The 20,841-nt window shown below is 55.9% G+C and overlaps 8 protein-coding genes across 8 annotated transcripts; 3 read left to right on the top strand and 5 right to left on the bottom strand.

Annotated features, from left to right (window-relative positions):
• Nucleotides 1–394: 394 nt before the first annotated feature.
• Nucleotides 395–1,367, bottom strand: CCM_00602 (zinc finger protein, putative; the record flags this gene model as incomplete). Its single annotated transcript, XM_006665762.1, has 3 exons — nt 395–561; nt 683–1,007; nt 1,149–1,367. 3 exons carry the CDS (start codon nt 1,365–1,367, stop codon nt 395–397), a joined length of 711 nt encoding a protein of 236 aa, XP_006665825.1.
• Nucleotides 1,368–3,635: 2,268 nt separating this feature from the next.
• On the top strand, nt 3,636–4,337 carry CCM_00601 (uncharacterized protein; the record flags this gene model as incomplete). Its single annotated transcript, XM_006665761.1, has 3 exons — nt 3,636–3,721; nt 3,903–4,009; nt 4,099–4,337. 3 exons carry the CDS (start codon nt 3,636–3,638, stop codon nt 4,335–4,337), a joined length of 432 nt encoding a protein of 143 aa, XP_006665824.1.
• A 111-nt stretch (nt 4,338–4,448) lies between these two features.
• On the bottom strand, nt 4,449–5,202 carry CCM_00600 (uncharacterized protein; the record flags this gene model as incomplete). Its single annotated transcript, XM_006665760.1, has 2 exons — nt 4,449–4,762; nt 4,818–5,202. The coding sequence occupies 2 exons, from the start codon at nt 5,200–5,202 to the stop codon at nt 4,449–4,451; spliced, it is 699 nt and encodes a 232-aa protein (XP_006665823.1).
• A 245-nt stretch (nt 5,203–5,447) lies between these two features.
• Nucleotides 5,448–5,858, top strand: CCM_00599 (Glyoxalase/bleomycin resistance protein/dioxygenase; the record flags this gene model as incomplete). Its single annotated transcript, XM_006665759.1, has 1 exon — nt 5,448–5,858. The coding sequence occupies one exon, from the start codon at nt 5,448–5,450 to the stop codon at nt 5,856–5,858; it is 411 nt and encodes a 136-aa protein (XP_006665822.1).
• Nucleotides 5,859–6,095: 237 nt separating this feature from the next.
• Nucleotides 6,096–6,449, bottom strand: CCM_00598 (YCII-related protein; the record flags this gene model as incomplete). Its single annotated transcript, XM_006665758.1, has 1 exon — nt 6,096–6,449. One exon carries the CDS (start codon nt 6,447–6,449, stop codon nt 6,096–6,098), a length of 354 nt encoding a protein of 117 aa, XP_006665821.1.
• Nucleotides 6,450–8,779: 2,330 nt separating this feature from the next.
• CCM_00597 (Heterokaryon incompatibility) lies at nt 8,780–10,825 on the top strand (the record flags this gene model as incomplete). The annotated part of the gene is made up of 1 exon (XM_006665757.1): nt 8,780–10,825. The coding sequence occupies one exon, from the start codon at nt 8,780–8,782 to the stop codon at nt 10,823–10,825; it is 2,046 nt and encodes a 681-aa protein (XP_006665820.1).
• Nucleotides 10,826–13,047: 2,222 nt separating this feature from the next.
• CCM_00596 (uncharacterized protein) lies at nt 13,048–15,399 on the bottom strand (the record flags this gene model as incomplete). Its single annotated transcript, XM_006665756.1, has 1 exon — nt 13,048–15,399. One exon carries the CDS (start codon nt 15,397–15,399, stop codon nt 13,048–13,050), a length of 2,352 nt encoding a protein of 783 aa, XP_006665819.1.
• Nucleotides 15,400–17,369: 1,970 nt separating this feature from the next.
• On the bottom strand, nt 17,370–20,426 carry CCM_00595 (uncharacterized protein; the record flags this gene model as incomplete). The annotated part of the gene is made up of 3 exons (XM_006665755.1): nt 17,370–17,492; nt 17,555–17,574; nt 17,750–20,426. The coding sequence occupies 3 exons, from the start codon at nt 20,424–20,426 to the stop codon at nt 17,370–17,372; spliced, it is 2,820 nt and encodes a 939-aa protein (XP_006665818.1).
• Nucleotides 20,427–20,841: the final 415 nt, after the last annotated feature.

Genomic DNA, 20,841 nt, shown 5'->3' with positions numbered 1-20,841 from the left:
GCCTAGACCATGTTCGACGACTTGACTGCCGCAGTTGCGCTCGTTTCGCGCTGTCTGGAGTCTGTCTTGCGCAGAATGCGGCTATCAAGCTTGCCTGGGTTCAACAGATCACTATCAACTCGGCCCATCTCAGATTGTGTGAGGGGTTCACATTTGTATATATTTGTACATGTTTGTACATGTTTGTACATGTTTGTACACACTCGTACTCCTGTTGGTGTGATCCTGTTTCGCTGTTATCCTGGTGTGACCTACCCGCCATTGCCGCCCACTCCGTCAACAGGTCGTCCCCAGCAGTTCCAGCTGCTGTAACAGAAATAAACAAGGCTCAAATCAGTGTCACTATTTATGCCACTTTCCGTTCTCCATGCAAAGAGCGCCCCCCGTAACGTGCTCAGAAGCTCAACAAGCGGCCGCTGCCAATCGTTTGACTGACCGCCTTCTGCACCGTCTCAAACCTGGCAATGCCACACGTCTCGCTCTCAAGATGATTGATGATGCCTGCCAAAGTCTTGAAGTCGCGGCAGTTCCGGTTCGGGCAGTGGTACAGCGACTGCTGGTCTATTCTCGCATCAGTCCGCCAGGTTTCCGTTGTTGTTCAAGCAAACAAAAAGAAAGGCGGGGGGGAAAAAAACGACGAAAAAAAAAGGAAATTTTGAGAGAGGGGGGCCGTCGAACTCACGCGTTGCAGAATTCAAATGCTGGCTGAGCCCCTGCAGGCTCCCGAAATTCCGGTGGCAGAGGTAGCACTCGTAGCCGACGCCGTTCCAGGTCGCACTCGAGGCCTCGTACGCGGTGCGCACGCCGTTCCACCCGATCATCCGCTTGGCGATGAGGCGGTTGGGGTCCTTGCAGCGCACATAGTGGTAGAGGGACTCCCGGCCGGTACTAACGTTGGGGCACGCGTTGCACTCGAGGTGGTGCGCGAGACCAGTCGCGGTGGTGAGGCTCGTGTTGCAAAAGGGGCAGGCCATGCTGCCGCTTCTGTGGCGGCTCGAGTTGAGGTGCTGCGCGTGTTAGAGCGATGTATTATAATTTTTATATTTCAGCCTTCTCTTTTAGACAGCATTTCCCAGTGTATATGGAGCGTCTAGTCGCCAGGGGCTGCTGGTCGACCGTGGGAGGGAGATCACACTGAGAGCACTCACCATGCGCAGGTTGTTGTAGTTTATAAAACCGCGGTCGCATTCGGAGCAATAGTTATGGTCTATGTACTCGTGCTCCCGGCAGTTTTCCTCATCAACATACGTGTTGGTGCAACAGGCGCACTCGGCCGGCCAGTGGCCCTTGACGTCCATGTGCTGTGCCATGGCGCCTTCTGTGTTGAACTCTCGCCCGCAGGCCTGACATTCGTAGCAGCCGTACATTTTGGTCAATTGGCCGGAGCCGCTCACGGCCCTTATTTTCTGGGGGGTTTGTTTGGGGGAATGTGTGAGTAACAAATATGACAGATATTCCTGAGTAGTGCTATGAGCACGAGAGCTTTTGCTAAAGGCACGAGCCTTACATAAGGCTACTAGCGGATTTTGCAGAGGTACATAGCTTTTGGTACGCACCACATATAATTGTAAGTATCTTTTTAACCTGCGCCCGTCTTGAAGTCACCAATTCGCTCAAGAGATACAGAGGTTCTTCCGCAGCCATAACAACCTTCAAAATACCAAATATAATGGTACGTAATAGGTACTTAGGTCTCCTAGGGAAACGCCAACTAACTATGGTACCTCCTAAGTTCCCTATCACGTCCCCTTAGCAAAAAGCTCTGTTGCTAATAGCCAATAGTACTACTATTTAACCTTTAAGGGTCCATGCGCGCGCATCTGGGGAAGGCATCACCACTGCGGATGGATCACGTGATGGTGAATGTCAGGTTGCAACCCTACGAAGCGACCGACAAGCTTTGAATTGGGAAGATGAGTGATAGCTTGTCTGTAGAAGCCAAAGAGTGGAATTGAACAAGTCTAGAAAACCGCTGTTCTGAGGGTACATGGACCCCAAGTTTAACTGCAACTTTTGGTTGTGGGAGGGGGGAACTGCTATTTTTAGTTTTACATAGTTGAAACAGGACCACGGGAAGAGATGAAGACTTGCTCATTATTAGAGGACATCTGCTGGTTGTGCAGCGCCAGACACGATTTGCTTGCCATTTACGGGTCACTAGGCTGGGACTTTACTCTTGACAAAGCACAGTCTCCCAAGCACATGTGTACATGGCAGTGTTCATTACAGGCGGTTACCCTAGAGCGCTGTTTTCCAAAATTACGTCCAGCCAGCGAAGCCCGTGGGGGCCAGAGAATACGTTTCTGAGTGCTTATTAGGATAAAAAGCCTGGAAATAGTACTAGGAACCTGGGAAGTAGTTTGGATGCTCTTGTTAGGTTGTAGTTTCAGTCGCTGGCAACAGTCGAAAGCCAACACACTCGGAAGCTGTCTCGGGTTGAAAGTTAGCTTGCCTGTAAACAGTATTAGGATGACTAGCTGCATTGTTTGTTGCGTGGGTGCTGTGGGTGGTTGGCGGGCCGTACGGTAGGGTACCAGAGTGGCTAGTAACACAGGCGGCTGTCTCGCGACAAATTTAACTTTAGCAAGTGAGTTACGAGAAGGCCGTGTTCAACTAAAAGTGACGAAACAGTGACGAGCATTATCCACCAAGGGAAGGGAGCTTGTACCCGCTTATCTAGCCAAAGAGCCGGGTAAGTGGACATGATGGGTAGATCGGCCTAGAGTGGAAGCTGCACAGATGGCGAGCTCGGTGGGTGGGTGGTGTTGTGCGTGAGAAACTGCGATGAGATTGCAGCGGATGCAAGGAGCCGGATAGAAGAGGGGGAGGAGGATGATGAAAGAGGAACGTGGGTGTGGCTGATGCAGTGGCGCGGCACAGGTTGTGTGTTTGTTGCCAGCCAGCTCTGAGTGTTGGCAGCTGGCAGCCGGCAGCTGCGAGGAGCGAGAGAAGACCAGAGAGACCATAACTACGTGTTGGAAAGAAAAAAGGAAAAGGGGAAAGGAGTACCGTAGTATGCAGTTATTCTTGTTTTGCTTTGGTAAGACTGAGTGAGAGCGTAGCCAACCAGACCATCCTTGCTGGATGGCAAGTATCAAGTTCGAGGCTGGATCAGCGTGCTGAGGGGGTTGCCTTGTGAGCTGCGAGCGCCTTTGCGCACACCCTAAACCCCTCAAACAGAGGGTATAAAAACACCCCCAAGGCAAACAGCGATGTGAGGCACTAGTTTCACTAACAGAATACCAGCCAATGCGCCACACTTTGCTGTTAGATCGCCCACTTTTGACCTGCCTCCTCCGCACGCCCCCAGCTTTTGTACCTCGCTGTCGGCTCTTCTCTTTGTAGGCCAAAGCCGCCAAAGCCCAGAGCTGGCCGCCCCGACACTCGCTGTGGTGCCTGGTCGCTCGCTCGCTCGCTCGCCCACCCTCCCTCTCATCCGCCGTCCCTCTCTTCTCGTTCCTTTTCCCTACTCTGTCTTCTTCTCCCACCCATCATCACTTCTCCTTCCCTCTTCAACTGCTGCTGCTTTCGATAGCTTCATTGCTGTCTGCCGCGTCGTGGTTGGTCTGATTTCTGTCAACACAGCGCCCTCGCTTTATTCTCTCACCCGCTTATACGCACCAAGCAAACCCACCATGTCTACCCGCAAGAGAAAGCAAGAGGACGAGGAGGACGAGCTCGTGTCTCTGCCTGACGAGTCTGACGGCGAAGAGGAACCCGAGTATGTTTTTTCTTTTGCTGATTTCGGCAATGTCTGGTCGCAATGGCTGCGCTTGCGCTTCTGTCAGCCTGCCTTGAGCTGTTTGCGCCCGCCACCCAGGCCGGCCAATTGGCGCGCAATTCATCGCCAGAACCGGCTTTCATCGCCGATTAATATGAGACTCTGAGCTGACGCGTACTAGATATATTTCCTCCGAGGACGGCGAAGACTACGGCGACGAAGAGGAGGAAGAAGATGCCGAAGCCGAGGGCGAGGACGCCGAAGATGACGATGCCAACGGCCAGGATGGTAAGTCCATTCCCACATTTTGCGCGCCAGTTCTAGCCGCAATTGCGACGCCGGCGCACCTTGAACAACTGCACACTAACACCTCCCAGACGATGCGCCGCCTGTAAAGAAGCGCAAGACGGCCCCTGTTGCTGATGCAGAGGAAGAGGAAGAGCCCGAGGCCGAGGCAGAGGAGGATGAAGAGGAGGAAGAGGAAGACGCCGACGACACCAAGGCCACCAATGGCAATGCCCACAAGGCCGTCATCAAGGACATTGATGCGCCTGCCGCTGGCGACGACGAAACAGAAGCCGTCGCTGCCGATGGCGACGACGACGATGAGGAGTAGAGATAAAATTCCGGCTTGGATAAGAATCAAAACAACAGTTGGATGTAATCGTCTGCTTTCTACACCAGTATATCATGCAAATAGCCTCTTGTGTGCATTTCTCATTGTGTCTTACATCGGCCGTCGCCCTACTGAACAAGCAAGTTTCCACGTGTATCCAAACGGCCACAGCCCCAGCGTGCGCGGACCTACGACGCCGCATTCTCCCGCGCCGTGCTGTAGAACAAGGTGCGTCGCGCCCCCGCGGCGCCAAAGCCCCCATTTGCGCCAGTCGTCGCGTGCGCGCCGGGGTCCTCCGCAGGCGGCCACGGCCCACGGCGCGACCGAGATGCGCCCAGGCGTGCGGCCGCGCCCCAGCACCGTATCCTCGTCCCGCAGCAGCTCCGACGTGAGATATTCTGCACGCATGCCCGGCGTTATAACCCCTGCGTTAGAGCAACGCAGCGGCCCCCGCAGTGCAGCGGGCGCGGCGCAACCTACGTATGTCAGGTCCTCCGGCGCGACGCAGTGGCCGGCGCATGCACGAAGCACGCGGGTGGTGAACGCGGCGCCGCTCGGAGGCGCGCTGGGTCACTGTGACGGACGGCGCCGTCGGACTCCGCGCTCCGCCTGCCAGCGCGGGGCTCAGCATCGGGACGGATGCCCACCGGTGGCGCCACACGACACGGGCGGGGAGGGAAGGCGTCGCGCAGTGCGGTGATGACGGTGACGGCGGGTTGAGGTCCGAGACGTCGGCTCCGACGGTTAGAAGCTGCCCGGTGTCTTGGTTTTTGGCCACGGGGCGGAGGATCTTGCAGGGAAGGTGAGGGGATGTACAGGGCGGGGAGGAGAAACGTCTAGGCTCTACATAGCACAACCAAGACATGACAGCTCTGCGAGGAGAACCTTTCTCTTAGTCTCGAGTTTCGTCGTTGTCGTTTTTATAATAATGTCTCTTGTCATAGAGTGTGGATATTTACTACACATTTTTGGATAAGCAGAGTTTGATTGTGCTAGCTAGTACCTTTGCGACCCCTCGTCGCTTTGCCTCGGGCCAACGTCTCTAGCTACCACTTCCCATCTCCCCCCAATCCTCATCCAATTTCCAACCACCAAGAAGTTACCCCCGCCATGGCCGCCACCGTCAAGACCCTGGACCATCTCGTCCTCACCTGCGCCGACGTGTCCGCCACCATCGCCTTTTACACCGCGCACCTCGGCATGCGCGCCTCCGCGTTCGTGTCCCCCAAGGACGCCGAGGGCACCCCCGCGCGGCGCGCGCTGCATTTCGGCGCGCAAAAGATCAACCTCCACCAGCGCGGCGCCGAGTTTGAGCCCAAGGCCCGGACGGCGCTGCCGGGCACGGCGGACCTCTGCTTCGAGCTGGACGACGCGGTGAGGCTGGAAGATGTGCAGAGGAGGCTGAAGGAGGCGGGGAGCGTGACGCTGGAGGAAGAGGGGGAGATTGTGTTCAGGACGGGCTCCAGGGGACGGATGAGGAGCTTGTATATCCGGGATCCGGACGGCAACTTGATAGAGTAAGCTTTTTGTCCTCGCTTCGCTCGAGATGGGGTGCTGACGAATATAGACTTTCGAAATACGACGCAGAGTAAATCACAGTATATTCATATAAACTATTCCCTCCGCTATTCCAACATCCATTACGCGATCACAGCTGCATTATAGCTAAGCGACATCGCATCGCCCGAGAAGGCGTGTTGATAAGTGTCGACCTTAATAACACGACGCAGAGTAAATCACTGCCCGTCGTTCGATAGCCTAGTTGTCGCGTAGCTCACGCACCGTCACCCCACCCCGTCCAAACGGAATCTTCTTGGCCCAGCCGAGCGCCTCGTCCGCGCTCCCCGCCTGCACGATCCAGAAGCCCGAGACGTGGGCTTCGTTCTCCACGTCAAACGGGCCCTGCTGCGTCGACGCCCCGTTGTCGCCGTCAAAGGTCACTTGGTAGCCGGCGGCTGTGGGTTTGAAGCCACCCGCGTCGACAAAGGCGCCGGCGGCCGTGAGATCGGCGTTGTACTGGGCCATGCGCTCGTAAATGTCGGCGGGGGGTGTGTGGCCGGGGAGGCCTTCGGTCATGGGGGTGGCCTTGACGAGGAAGATGAAGCGAGGCATGGTGAGTGTGTCTGGGTGTGAGTGATGAGAGTGAGTGATGAGGGTGAGTGAGTTGAGAACTGTAAAGTTTGTGAGCTATGAGTGAGTGAGGAAGCTGGTTGGTAATGATGAGTCTAATTAGACTTTTGGCGGGAGTTGACCTTATTATATAGTTTAAAGTCCCAGCCTTACCCAAAGTATCACAGTATCACCAGTACAGTCTTGCTGCCTAGAACGGGGTTGGGTTTGCGCGTTCACGGTCTCACTAGCTCCTCAGCCGCACATAGATGCTGCTGACGATGCCATCAAGCCAAAGAAGAACGGCTGACCAACGCCAGTAAGCGTACGATGCTCACGGCAATCCCTTGCAAATGGTTTCCTGTCTTTTCCATTTTGGGAAATATTGTACGTCCACAACCTTGCTCGGCGCAGATCGCAGGCTCGGGTTTCCACTGGCACGGAATTCATCGTCGTAACACATGCCAACATAGGCAACAATACCTGCCCGAGTTATTTGTAAACGACATGACGCGGAGAATATAGCATGCAACAGATTATATGCTGCATCCCTGGACAAGACCCTCGCCGTCGCGGCATCGCCACGCCATCCGCATGCAGGAGACCCGATGTGCAGTTGACGCGAAGTGGGTATATTAATAGGAGGAAAGCAGCGCGAAGGTGCTTCTCCCTAGGAGAAGTGTTAGTTTTGTGTTTAGAGGGATAGGCGAGGGACACCGGGTTTGCATCGTGGAAGAAACTTGCTTTGATCAGTTCGAGAGAAGTTGCAGACCCACCGCATCTCTTCAAGTCTGCAACAACAACACAAGCAGAATATCCAGGATCTATCAAACGAATCACAAAGAACGTCAAACTGAGTCATCTGCGACACCGAATCGGCATTCCCATTTTACATAGACGTAGAGGGTTTCACAATCCAGCCCACCCCGTGGAACAAGGCCTGGCCACTACAGTCAGTCGACAGAGGGACCCTGGATCATATATCTTTCCCAGTGTTTACTTTTCAACAATCGCTTACAGCTGCAGGGCGGGTGCGGACAACTACATGGTCAAACCTATCGGCATGCAGCGGCTAGATATAGAGCTGAAGAGGCATTTTCCTTCGGTCTTACCAAGTTAAGCTGGTGTGAGGCAAGTCGAAATATATCACAGTGTTTGAATTCGCATGATTGTACACATGCTTACCATTGGAAAGGGTACCCGAATTTGTGTAAATATTTTAGGCTTTAACAGGAAGAAAAGAGCAAGGTTGACTAGACAATTTTTTGCTTGCTGCTAGCGCGGCAACATTAATATTAACAACAAGCTACTATGAAGCGTACAACGAGCAGCTCACTTCAGCCTTTGCAAGTACCGAGTAAAGCACATTTTGACGCTCTTCGCAGTTGGCAGCCGTGCAGTTCTCCTAGTGGCTTGACAGCTTCCCCGCAAGTCATCTGGCAACCCTGTCAGGACTCGATGATTTCTGTGGAAATGCCCAAACAGGTACCTCGTGATTGTCATTTACATTCCGTAGTGCGCCGTACGAGCATCCATTTGAGTCTGGACCCCGAAGGATTTACTGGAACTGACGCGGACCAACAAAGCCGCGCATAAGACTCTCCTATAGATGGGCCAGTTGACCCAGTACTGCACACCACACAAGCTGTTGTAATAGGTAGGCCCATGGTAGTTGTCATTAGTTCTTCCCAGCCCATTACGTTGACACTGGGGCCTGGACTCTAGTAGGATCCCGATGGTGCAGTTGGGCGGGCGGGAGGCCAAACACCCAATTCCCTTTGAGTTCACGTCCTGTATTCTCGAGAACGAGCATCTTATTACCCCGCACCCGAAATCAGCTGTTCAGAGGATACGAAAGTAGTCGCACATGATGATGAGTGGCAGGGCATGGCGCCAATACGTGCAAAATGACGGATAACTTTCTGTTTTCATGTAGCTATCCCAGAAGACGTACATTTCATATAGTTAGGATAGCTTCGAATGCTGTATTTATTCGAGCGATCGAGACCTGTTACAGCCGTCGTTCAGCAAGCTGAAGGGCCAGCTTTTGCATTTCGTTCTGCGCCGCGACTTTGCACAGGAAATACATATTTAAAAAAAAAAAAAAGGCACCAATAGGATACTCGACCACCTTGGCCATACAATCACCCGAATATAGCCGTTGCACGCTGCCGATTCGCCCCGGTGTTGAGGGGAAACGCAGCCTTGCGACTCCCCGTGACTGGGTACACGTTGACACAAACCGTCGGAGCTCGCCCTCGTGCCCGATCAAGGTCGCCCCGAGTACACGATTCGATAACAGTATTCAACAAGCCAGTTGAATCCCCCCAACGATGCCTCTTTGCCCCGTCTGCAGCGCGATTCCGTTTCGCCATCTTCCGCCCTTCCCCGAACCACAGCATAGCCAAGGTCTGACGGGTCTGCAGCATGTCCATCCGCTTTACCGGCTGAGAGAGTTCCCGCGCGACCCTCGGTCGTCCAGCGTCCGGCACCATGCAAGCGCCGAGGCTCTGCGGGACGCAGCGGCGGCGGGATGCGACCTCTGCGCACTGATCCAGGACCAGCTGGATCGGATACTGTCCGAGATTGAGGGCCAGGACGAAGACATCCGGACACTGTGCAGGCCCTCGTACCAACCTGCCGTTGACTTGTGGCTAGTGCAGCGTCCATTTGGCGGCCAGGGCTTCTGGGTCCTGTCCGAGTCTGTGCAAAGTCGGGACGAGAGAGAGATCATCCCGATTGCTGCATTCGGGTTTGCCGTGGCAGGTGGTAGGACACAGCCCCATCCGTGGAAGAGAGTGGAGAAATCCTTACTGATGAATAAAGATAAATCCCTGGCTGATGGGTTTCATGCTCCATTGGTGCAGCAGGACCCTCGAGCGGGTGCTCTTAGAGAGCTGCTCAAGTGGGATTCGGAATGCGAGCAAGAACACGAGTGCTGCCAAGCCCCCGGCGCCGTTCCGCGCCATTTAATCGATGTGAGCCGCTCCGAAGCCGAGGGCGTCGTAAAGCTTGTTCAGTTGGACGCGGAAAGCGCGGCAAGATACACAGCCCTCAGCTACGTACAGGACAACAGCATCGAGGGCCCTTGGACGTCCAACCACCAGGCTGAGACAGACGAAATGCTCACCACCAGTCTTCCTCGGATGTTTCAGGATGCTATCCTGGTTACTCGCGTCTTGGGTATTCGATACACCTGGATTGATCAGCTTTGTGCTCCTGAAGATGCACCCGAGCGGGAAAGAGATTCCGCGGGGTTTCGCTCCGTGTACGAAAATGCACATTTGACAATTTCAGCCACCGGCGCCGACAAGATGGCAGACGGACTCTTGTTCTCCCGACCCTTGCGAGCTTCTGTCCAGATACCGGACCCAGGCCTCACGGGACCGACCTACATCTCCATCCTACCACTGCGCAAAGAGGTGCTTCAGAGCTATATCGAGATGGCAGAAGAGCCCATTTCTAGAAACATCTGGTCCTTTCAGGAGCGTGTGCTGTCGCGACGCGTCGTACACTTTGCGAGAGACCAGCTGTTTTTCGAATGCCTTGGCCATTTTCGGTCCGAAGATGGTCGCGTTCAAGAAGGACGATGCTACACAACGGTTCCACGTCTGACTTCCGGACCCGACTACCACCGCGAACATACCGTCACGGATCGGTGGAATCTGATCGTCCGGGCGTACGGGAAGCGGCAGCCCACAGCACCGTCTGACAAACTCCGGGCGCTGTCCAACGTGGCAAGTGCATTTCAGCAACTGCTTGACGACGAGTACGTGGCTGGGTTTTGGAAAAAGACCCTTGTAGAGTCTTTATGCTGGCAATCTCACCGTTGCAAACCGCTACGTGACACGAGCGCCCCATCGTGGTCCTGGGCGAGTGTTGACGGCAGCGTGGATGTCGGGTTCAGATCCAGATCCGTCCGCCCCGAAGCGACCATTACCGCTATCCAGGTGACGCTCGAGGACGCCGCCCAGCCGTTTGGAAACGTCACCTCGGCGTCCATTGTGCTCGAGGCTCCCACGTTCCCTCTGACGCTGGTGGACCAAGACGGCGCGGAGGGGCGCCACATGTGTCTGCGGACCGAGAACGGACACCCACGCGGGTTCTTTGCCGGGTTCGACGTTATTGACCGGCGCCACCAGGTGTCGGCAGCAAGCATCCGGAACAGCAAGGTCTTTGCGCTGGTGCTGGCGGAAACGCGGAGGAACGTATGCGCCATTGGAAGTTGCCATGCGGCTGTTGGTGTCGTGGGAGTCATTGCCAGCCCGGTCGATGCTTGTGGGACCGCGATGAGGCGTATTGGGTCGTTTACGACGGTGCCGGATCGATTTGGCCCTGGCAACTTGTCGAGCTCGCGGACAACTATAGTCTTAGTGTAGCCGCCTTCACAGCCAAGGCTCGGTTGCGGGCTCAACGAGGAGCAACCTGCGCAGTGATGGCTGCGGTACTCGCTGGCCTCCCATACGTCAGTCTACAGTATGCTACTCCTTTCACTTAACTAGTATTGTGAGAAAATGACGACTATGCTAGTGTATACTATACAAAAATTGCTGCTGATGGCACGCCATCTTCCACCGCGCTCGGCTCCTTGTCGCTCTGAGCGTCCGTTGGCGCTTTCCCGTCCGCCGCGTCGCCGTCTTGCGAGGCACCCCAGCTCGACAGCGCAGCCCAGATGCGTGCCTCCAAGCCCTCGTACGGCTTAATGCTGATTCGTCTGCGGTGAATCACCAGCTGTATCGGCTGCTGCGGCTTGATGGAGATGTCGCTGAGCAGGTCGAGAAGGGCGGACGGGATGGTAGCTTGGTACATGTACATGATGCCGACGTCATAATTACTCGTAAGGAGGAGGCACGGCTGTTTTTTTTTTTTTTGCTGCATCAATACGCGCGGTCCGGGGGACAAAAAAAGTCTCGGGAGCAGACAGACAACAACAACTTACCCGGTACGCGTCGCGTTTTGCGTTGCTCGGATCGGTTTCGTATGCGCTCTGTGCCATGGAAAGCAGTAGGCACAGCACGTAGGGATCTGCCGACCAGTCTCTGGCTATCGGGATTACAGTTGCGACGGGCAACCTGTGCCGCTGCTGGTATCTTCTGGCCTGTGCAAAGCGCTCCCTGCAGATACCACGGTAGTCGGTGTATCCAATCATGGGCGCGTTTGCGGTTGCCGGATGCTGCTTCCTCGAAAGAAACAAGGAGAATGGTATCGTGTTGATTTCGCGCTGCCCAAGCCTCAGAAACGGATTGTCGTCTCTGTTCCTCGCATTAGCAATGACATTCTCCTAGGTGCATGTGCATGTTCAAAGACAACGAGGGCCATTCTCCTGGGTGCATGCACGTTCAAAGGGGCGAGAGAGGGCCTTACTTGAAAAGTACATATCGCCGCTTCGCAGTCAGCACCTTTTGTATATACTGCACTTTGCTTCCCAGCTCCGCCTCCTTGTTCCACAGTACCGATGCACCTCCTTTCTTGCCTTTGGCTCGATCATCGTCGTCAGCGGCCGCGGGTGACTGGATCGTGACCATGTCGCCAAAGCGGCAGCCAAGGAGGCGTACGTCTTCCGAGGACCAGCGGACGGGCGATTTCACGTCGCGGCGACGATGCCGGAAACGCACGTACAGCGACTCTAGCAAATGCGCGTCCATCATTGCTGGAAGAGCCTTTGTTTTGTTGCACGAAGGCTAACAGTATCCTGGCTCGGTTGGTAACAAGAGCATTGTTTTTGATAGGGGCAAGCAAGGGGGGTTGGTTGGTTGGTTGGGCGCTACAAAGTGTGGCACGTCTGCCTGCTCGCCTCTATAATTTGTCTGGCTCCGGTTGCGGCCCGTCGTGAAGAAGTTCACAAACAGTTTAAAGGACTAAAATCTAACTGCCTCAGGTTTCCGCTTCAAGCGAGGGAACTCAGCGGCGCGAACTCGAAATTAGATATAATACTCTAGTTAGTTATTACCACTCACACTTACGGAGGTGCCTACCTCTTGCCACGGACAGACGTGGCGGCAGAGCGAGCAGCAAGACAGGCCGATCGTGCGAGCCAGGGTTCTCACAAGCCCATGTTGGTCTGTTCCGAGTAACTGTAGTCCAGTCGAGTAACTGTCGTCCAGTCGATTAGAAAAGTACTGCCGTCAATTTCCGTTCTTGATTGCATGCTAGCCAGGTTTCTATCCGGCGGCCGTAAGATTATGCCTGGCCGTCATTCACTAACTCACGTAACCAACAGCAAGTAGTCAACATTGTATTTGTCCGTGGACAGCTAACCCAAAACCCCCCAATTGCTTCTACCATCCCAATATGGAAAATTTCGTGTATATACAAGGCACGGGTAGCAAATTGCCACTCGCAAGGCGCCTCTGAAACCCCAATCCCCCAACGCCAGTTTTCGGAACCAAAAAAATGACAAATTGGTGGCTCGTCAAACGATGAATCAAATATGGCCAAGCTTGGGGCCTATATAACAAGACTCCCAAGGCGACTCATGCAATTAAACACATGACAAGGAAACTCGTGTCAAGGGAGTCGCTTAGTGATCGTATCCAGCTCCACGCTGCCAGGGACTGTAGTTTGTTAGCAGCTTCATTCGATAGAGTTATACGACGAGTAATTACCTGGACGAGTTTTGCTGTCTATAGTTGCCTTGGCTGGGAGGCGGAGGACGTTGCTGTGGAGGAGGCCCACGGCTTTGCAGTTGAGGTGACGGTCCGCGGCTCATCTGTGGTGAGGGTGCGCGGCCATGCTGCGGAGACGGCCCGCGGTTAGGGATAGGTCCCCTTTGCGGCGAAGGTCCCAGAGATTGGTTGCCAAAGGGGTTGGACTGGCCAGGCCCTGGTGACTGCGAGCGATATGGACTCTCAGACCGAGCACCGGGGAACAGAGGCATAGAAGGGTTGACGGGTGATCTGGGGCCCTGTCCGCCCTGGTGAAACGAGGTTTGCGACTGGTTGTTGGATGAGAAGGGATCCTTGCGGCCAGCGTCGACAAGAGAGTCGTGGTCGTCATCGAGGTCAAGAGGGGCCTTGTAGCCTCCCATCTTGTCACCTCGCGCCGTGGCACCAAGAGCATCAAGCTCGGTGGTGGCGTTGAGCTGGGTCTGAGACTTCATAAAAGAAGCACGGTCGTCGGCCATGTACTGGTAGCGGGCGTCGGGGTTCTTGCGGATAAAGCTCACAGTGGTGGACACAATAACCATCAGGAGCAGGATGAGTGAAAAGGAGGCGTTGAGAACAAACAGAATGACGCCGACAACACCAACCATCAACGGAGGAGCGCTAAAGATATTGGAGAAGATGAGGAGGAAGATGGCGTTTAGGAAGTTGATGACACAAATGGCAATGTTGAACGAGTTGGTAGGCTTATCCATCCAAGGTCTCATGACAGAGGCTGCAATGAGAGCGCCGGCTTCAACAACGATGAGGCAGATGGCCTGTGCAACGGAATTTCCCTGGCCAAAGGCGATGACCATCGACTTGACGAGGATGTAGGCAAGGACAGGGGCGATGAAGTAGTAGGCAGGGGCGCGGAACTGCATGTAGAGGAAACCCCAGCGGTTGAGAGCCTGAGGGTCAGAGAAGAGAATGTAGGCCGGGTTCTTGTGCATGGCGATGGAGCGGCGGGCAATGCGAATGACCTTGCTAGCACCCCAGCCGAGCGTAACGATGAGACCAAAGAGGAAGACGACGGCCAAAACGACTTCAGCAGGCGAATCAATTTGGGTGAATTCCCAAAGGCAGAGCAGTGTGACGCCCGGGAAACCAAGAAGGGCTACACGGTAGAGGACACCCTTGAGCACGGTGAGCCAGCCGTTGCGGAAATCCAGGAAGCGGTCGTTCTTCATGACTTGGTTCTTAGCAAGTAGCTCGCAAATGCCCTTGAAAGCGGCAACGCCGAGTACGGTACAGAGGCCAAAGAGAACAAAGAAGATGAGACCAGTCATGAAGAGGTTGGTCGTCTCAATCTTGGCGCGGAAAGCAACACGCTGGATGCCGTAGACAATGTAAGTGCCCTGGCTAGTCTCAATATTGGCGCGCTTGGCAAGGGAGTGGACAACCTTGGGGGCCATGGCGACAGCTCGGTTGAACAAGTCAACGCCGGTGTTGACGGTAGCCTCAGCCATGTCGAGACCTCGCTTTTGGACTTGTACGGAGCGGGTGAGCATGTTATCAAAGATGGTGGAAGGCTTGCCGCCTGTAGCGCGCTGATACCAGGTGGTGAGATCCTGGAGGAAGCCGACACGAATGATGCCAAGGGACCACTGGAAATCCTGGGTCCAAGCCATGACGATGGGGGGCATCTTGACGCTGGTGAGACCGACAATGGCCTGAGACTGAAAGTAACCAAAAAGCGAGAGGGAGTTGGCGGCAACGTGGGCGGCCGTGTTGTACTGGCCGAGACCGTTGACAATGGCCGAGGAGATGAGGGCCAGGCCAGCAATAATGGCCGTGGCCCATTTGACGCCTGCCAAGTCGACCGTCTTTCCGTTGGAGATGTCGGCCTCGACACAGGCGACGGCACCGGAGCCATCTGTGTTGTTAACGAGAACACGGACCTTGGCGTCGAGATCTGGGATGGTGTAGGCGATGCCGGGAATCTGCGAAGCGGCACTGTCGCCGAGGTTGAGGTTCAAGTCGAGCGGAATCTTGCCGGCCACCATGGGACAGAGACCAGAGAGCGTCGTCTTGCAGGGATCGACCGTCTGGCGGATGATCTGATAACCGTAGGCGGTGACAGTCACGTCAAAGGTGACGTAGCTGTGAATGGACGAGGTGGCGACGATGGAGACAAAGGCGGTGTTGTTGTTGGGGGTGAAGACGACCTTGAAAAGGGAGGCGGAGAAGCCTGAGTTGTCCTGACAGGTGCTGAGAGCGAGCGACTCCAGCCTCCTCTCGGCCTGGGCTGGCGATAGGAGGGCGGCGGCCGCTGCCAGCAGCAGCAGCGGCGCCTTGAAGAAGGACCGCATGGTGTCGACGGGAGGCGAACGGAGGGGCTGTCGGAGTTGGCTGGCAAGAGAGGTTCGAATGCAACGAGGCGCTCGAGAGTCGGGGGCTGTATTCGCTGGACGGGAGAAATCGTAGGCTTGTCGACGAGGATATCCGAAGGGGTACTGAAGTGAAGCGATGCACAATCGGTTAAGCGAGAGAAATGTTTTCTACCAGAGAAAGACAAAACGTAGGGGTTGTAAATTGAATTGGCGACGCAAGCACGGATAATAATAACGAAAGAAGAAGAAAGGCTGGAATAGCGAGTGTGGACAAAAGGGTGGACGCAGGAGGTGGACAAGTGATTTCTTTTTTGTCCCTCACTGCAGGAAGCCCTTGTTTGTGAAGGAATCCGTCACAAAAACGTGTAAAATAAACAAACGAAAGAATTGAGGTTGGCCGATGAAAATGACCCGATGATGAGGGAAAACAAGATCCCAAGATGGTTAGAGAAGTAAGGGGGGGGTTGGATTCGACTGCGCCGCCTGACTGAGGAACGACGCAGCCCCCTTCTGGACGTTGGGGGGGGGCAGCGTCGGATTTGGCGGACCAGTAAAGGGCTGTACTGCGCCAACCTTGGCAGATGAGCCAAGATGCGAGTGGGCTGGATTAGCCAGGGTAGTGGGGAGGTCCAGGCACAGTGGATTTTTTGCGCCCAGGAACACCACTGACAATGTGCTGAAGCGAGGGCTATCAGTGGGATCAGTGGGCTGCAGCCCGTTGTTCCAATCAAGCTTTGGCTGCAGGCGCCTGCAAGGAGCGAATCAGAGGATGCTGCGGGCCAGGGGATACATACTGTTGGTGCTAGCGCGTGTGGCTGTGCAGTACATGAGATTAGCGTACAGCTATGCGGGGACGTGAATGTATCCTGCGCAGGTTTGATGTAGGCGGCCCTAACAGGATAACAGGATGCTGACACGAAAGTCAGAAGCAAACAGGGCACAAGATGGCAGGTTCGCAGGCCGTCACTGTACCACCAACGTACCACAGAGGGAAACAACTGACAGCGAAGCCGTTTTATTTAAATTTCAACAATTCGATTTCCTCACAGCGCACTCTCGGCCGGCCAGAATCTGGTAACTAACCCCGCGTACGTATTCTCGCGAGCTGCTCCACCAACGCATAGCAGTTTTGCAGTTACTAACAAGCTCCCCCGCCGATGCGTGGGAGCGATTGAATCAAGCTGGGGACAATCGGGTTAATTTATGGAGGCTCTGCTGTGCCCGATGGATGCCACGCAGTCGAGGACAGACAATAGTTAGCCGCTGGGGCTGTCCCTGAGCCATGAGCCTGTGAAACCTGCCGGCTGCCCACCATTTGTTCACTAATTACTAACTAACGAAATATGAATTGTGGCCGCAGCAACACTGACTTGATTCCAGTTCTGGTCGCTAGTCCACTCTTTTTTACCTGACGGAATACTGGGTAACCTTGACGCTACTTGCCAGGGGTTATTGGGGGGCGGACAATATCGTATTGTTGAATAGGTCAAATAACTAGAACTCGAAACTCCAAATGTCATTTTAAGAGGCCAGCAGCAGCATCAAAGATGAAAAATTGTCACAAAAAAAAAAGACGTCATCTTCTCCCATCCGTTGTACTCTGTATTAGAGCACAGCCTTTTCGCCAAGGAAGCCTAAACCCAGTCCAGTCAAAACGTAACAACCACAACAACCACCAGCGCCAATGCTCTTGGCAACAAACCACAACCTGTTCACAGCCCTTTCGTGTTTATTGATTTGATGCCCACCTGAGCCCCGGATACGCGGATTCGTCGACCGACTGACGTTAGCTTCCAGGTTCCCCCAACGTCGCGTTGACCTCCTGCTGCCGGGTTCCCGACAACGCATTCAAATAAATGCACGTCAGAACCAGTTCTCATGCACAATCGAATAAATGCACGTCACAAAAAATCCCGGTTCTCATGCACGGCAGGAAAATCCCCGGGCATTCATGGAACCCGCATCGGCATCCTGTTGCCGTCTCGACTATTAAACTTGCCTTCGTCCCTTTGTTGCTGGTCACATGAAACGCCGGCCTGTCGCGGCCCGATCAAATCCCATGTGGTCGTGGGCTGTCATGGTTTCTGTAATTTAAACCACCATCGAAAAAGTATATACGAGGTTGCTCGCTTACACAGTAGAAACCTTGACACACTGTATAATTTTCTTGTATATCCTGACTGTGCGTGCACACCTTGTCCATCAATACATAGTCATCGAGTCAATAGAGTATATACATACATATCACATCATCCCACCACCGTAGATCCCTCTCACAACACATCCCACTGCGTATTCCACGGCTTGTTCCCCATTGAGTAGTCCACACCATGCTTATACGTGCTCATCAGCTCTTCCTGATCCACGCCGCAGTGCGTCTGCCCATCCCGGCCCTCAAACCAGCCCAATCCGTACGTCACCGGCGCGCCCCCCGCCCGCTCGCCCATCTCCCGCAGGCGCTTCGCCATTTCCGTGCTGTTCAGCTTGGCCGTGCCGACAAAGCTGTACAGCATCTTGCTCTGGTGGATAAACGCCAGCACCGAGGCAATCGTGTTGGGCTGCCGCGGCAAGAACGGGTGCCGCCGGCGCGCAAACACCACCGTCGCCACCACCGTCATGTACAGCAGCACAAACATGGTCAGCCCAAAGCTGACGGTAAAGGACACGAGCGTGTCCTGCCCGGCGTAGATGCTCTTGGCGTTGTCCGGGCTGCTGCTGCCGTCCTCCCGGCGGTAGGCATTGACGAAGCCCTGCCCGTCGGCCGTCGTCAAGCCCGTGACAAATACGGTCAGAAACTCGGCGAGGATGCTGCCGAAGCCGACAAAAAACACAACCAGGTGCCCGTTGGCCAGCGCCCGCAGCGGGAGGTAGCCAAACGGCAGCGCCGTGTAGTCGAGAGTGAGCGTCTTGGACGGCGCGTGCCGCCGTGACAAGATGTAGTAGGGCTCCATCATGCGCACCGCCGTCTCCATGCCGTGCCACGAGAGCTTCAGGCACACAGCCCACGCTGTCGCGAACCACGGCGCCTTGTCCGTGACGACGCCCGCGTCCGTAAACACAAACGCGGGGACAAACCCCATAAAGGCCACCAACGCCAGGATAAACGTCACGCACCCTGCCGGCCGCAGCATCAGCGGGTGCGGGTTGTCCGACATGTGGCCCAGCGCGTCGTCGTCGTCGTTGTACTTTTCCCGGTCCTGGCTCGTCGTGGGGTTCTCATCATCCGGCGCCAGCGACGAGTTCTTGAGCATGTAGCGGTGATACTTTAGCTTGTGATGAATGTCGTGGTGTGTGGCCGTGTCCATGTCTTTGAAGTCCATGAGGATGTGGCTCACGACCGCCATGGACGCGAGGCCCGCGATGCCGCGCACGTCCGAGTTGAGGCCGGAGCGCCGTTTCTGCAGCAGCACGAAGAGCACGCCGGCGAGCACGGCGCACACGGCCAGCGTCGACGTCAGCAACCGCGACCACGTCGGCGAGAATGTGAGCGTCTTCTCCGCATCGGGGTGCGTGTTGCGCTCGTGCAGACTGGGCGTCAGAATCACCGTCGCCGCCGCAAACGTCGGCCCGAGCGAGCCCGCCAGCAGCGTGCCGAGCGACGATACAGCGACCGTGTAGTGGCCGAGCCGCAGCGCGCGCAGCGGACGCACCAGGTTGAAGCTCGTCACATAGTCGACATTGACCGACGCGGACGCCAGCGCGCCGCCGTCCTTGGACAGCTGGTAAAAGGCCTCGAGGCGCCGCACTTCGAAATCGGTAAACTGCCACAGCACGCCGTACACGACGGCCGCGAGCGTCGGCAGGAACTTGACGGCAAAGTAGATGAGCGGCTTCACCTCTTTGGGCGAGTGAAATGTGAGAATGGGCGAGTTGTGGAAGCGCCGGAAGAGCACCTCCTGCATGACGGCCAGGCCGATGGACACGAGCACCAGCAGCGTCAGGTGCGGCCAGCGCATTGACCACGGCTTCCAGTTGGGCTTGGGGAAGAAGATTTGCCGCGTAGGCGTCGCCGCCGCCGCCGCCGCTGTCGCGAGCAACGTGGAGCGCCGCCGCTCGTCTGGCGACTGCTCGTGGAGGGCCATGTGGCTGCCCTCGACGCTGCTGAGGTCCGCGCTCGGCTCCTCGATGATGACCTCAATCACGCGGCCCAGCCGGTCGGCCTCGTCCTGGCCGCGGGTCTTGATGGTCTCGGCGCGGGTCGGCAGTTTCGAGGGCCGGCGAAAGGTAAACGACCGGGACATGCTGCGCGCGCTGGTCGGCGTGGTGGTGGCGAGCAGCTCGGCGTCGCGGAGCGTCGCATCGGCGCGAAAGCCCGCACCCAGGCCGCCGGACAGCATGCCCTGCGCTTCCTGCTGCTGCCACTGGGCCATGTATTCGTTGTCGTTCGTGGAAAGCGGGCCGAGGGCCGACCCCACGTCGAAGCCTACCGGCGACAGGGGCGTCTCGTCGGAGAACTGGCGATGGTGCTGAGGAGATAGAGGCGTCAGGCCCATGGCCGCCGGGTGTGCGAGCAGCGTCATGGCGTACGAGTCGTCGTCGCCGTGCTCGGGGATGATGCTGCCAATGGACGGTGCATAGCTGCTCCGCGAGCGGAAGCTCGTCGCCGAGGACCGTCGTCCGGACGCTGGTCTCGCAGTTTCGTGGTCGCCCCCGAGCGGCGCGTACCGTTGCGAGCCGGCGTACGAGAGCGGCCCGCGCCACGAGGGCCGTCGAGAGGGCAGCGGTGGCTGGTCGCTAAATGGCGAGACACCGACAGTACTGCCGCCGCTGCTGTACAACGACAACGGTGAGGTCACGGCATAAATCGGGCTGGTGAGGACCGATTCGCTGACGGCGGACGCTTCGTAGGGGCTGATGCCAATGTCGGTGACATCGAAGATGCTGGAGCTTTGATGCGCCAGCTCGTGCTCGGGAAAGGGCTGGGGTAGAGGTGAGGCGGCGGCGGCGGCGGCGGCGTTGTAACCCTGGCGCAAACGCTCCTTGCCTCGATCGCTATGAGGATCCATACTCTAGGAACCAAACCATGGTCGTACGCGGGAGCACGTCTAGGAGAGTGTCGAATTGTTGTGGTCGTTCAGGGCTAAAGGCGTCCAGGCGCTAAGCTGCACCGGCCCAGGTGAAAGCAAACGGTTGCGGTGGGGGGAGTATGTAGTTTGGCTGTGGATTGTAGAGAATGAAATCTTGCCAAATTAGGGGAAACAGTATTGTAGAAACGAGCGATAAAGAAGGGAAACGGATTGGAACAAACGCGGCGGGATGGAAAGGAATCAGCTGGCGCCAGGGCGCTGCAGCTGAAGTCGAGCAAGTGGGCGCGCGAAAGAGTCGCCATTGGCTGCGCAGCGTCTCTATTCTTGGCTTGGGGCTATTCTTGGGGCGTTTGTGAGGCTTGATTCCACTTTTTGCCTTTCTTTATTATATTGC

Source organism: Cordyceps militaris (genome assembly GCF_000225605.1).
Source record: "Cordyceps militaris CM01 unplaced genomic scaffold CCM_S00001, whole genome shotgun sequence".
Classification (NCBI taxonomy): Eukaryota; Fungi; Ascomycota; class Sordariomycetes; order Hypocreales; family Cordycipitaceae; genus Cordyceps; species Cordyceps militaris.
The sequence above is the reverse complement of the archived record's forward strand: the minus strand, read 5'-3'. Positions and strand labels throughout refer to the sequence as shown.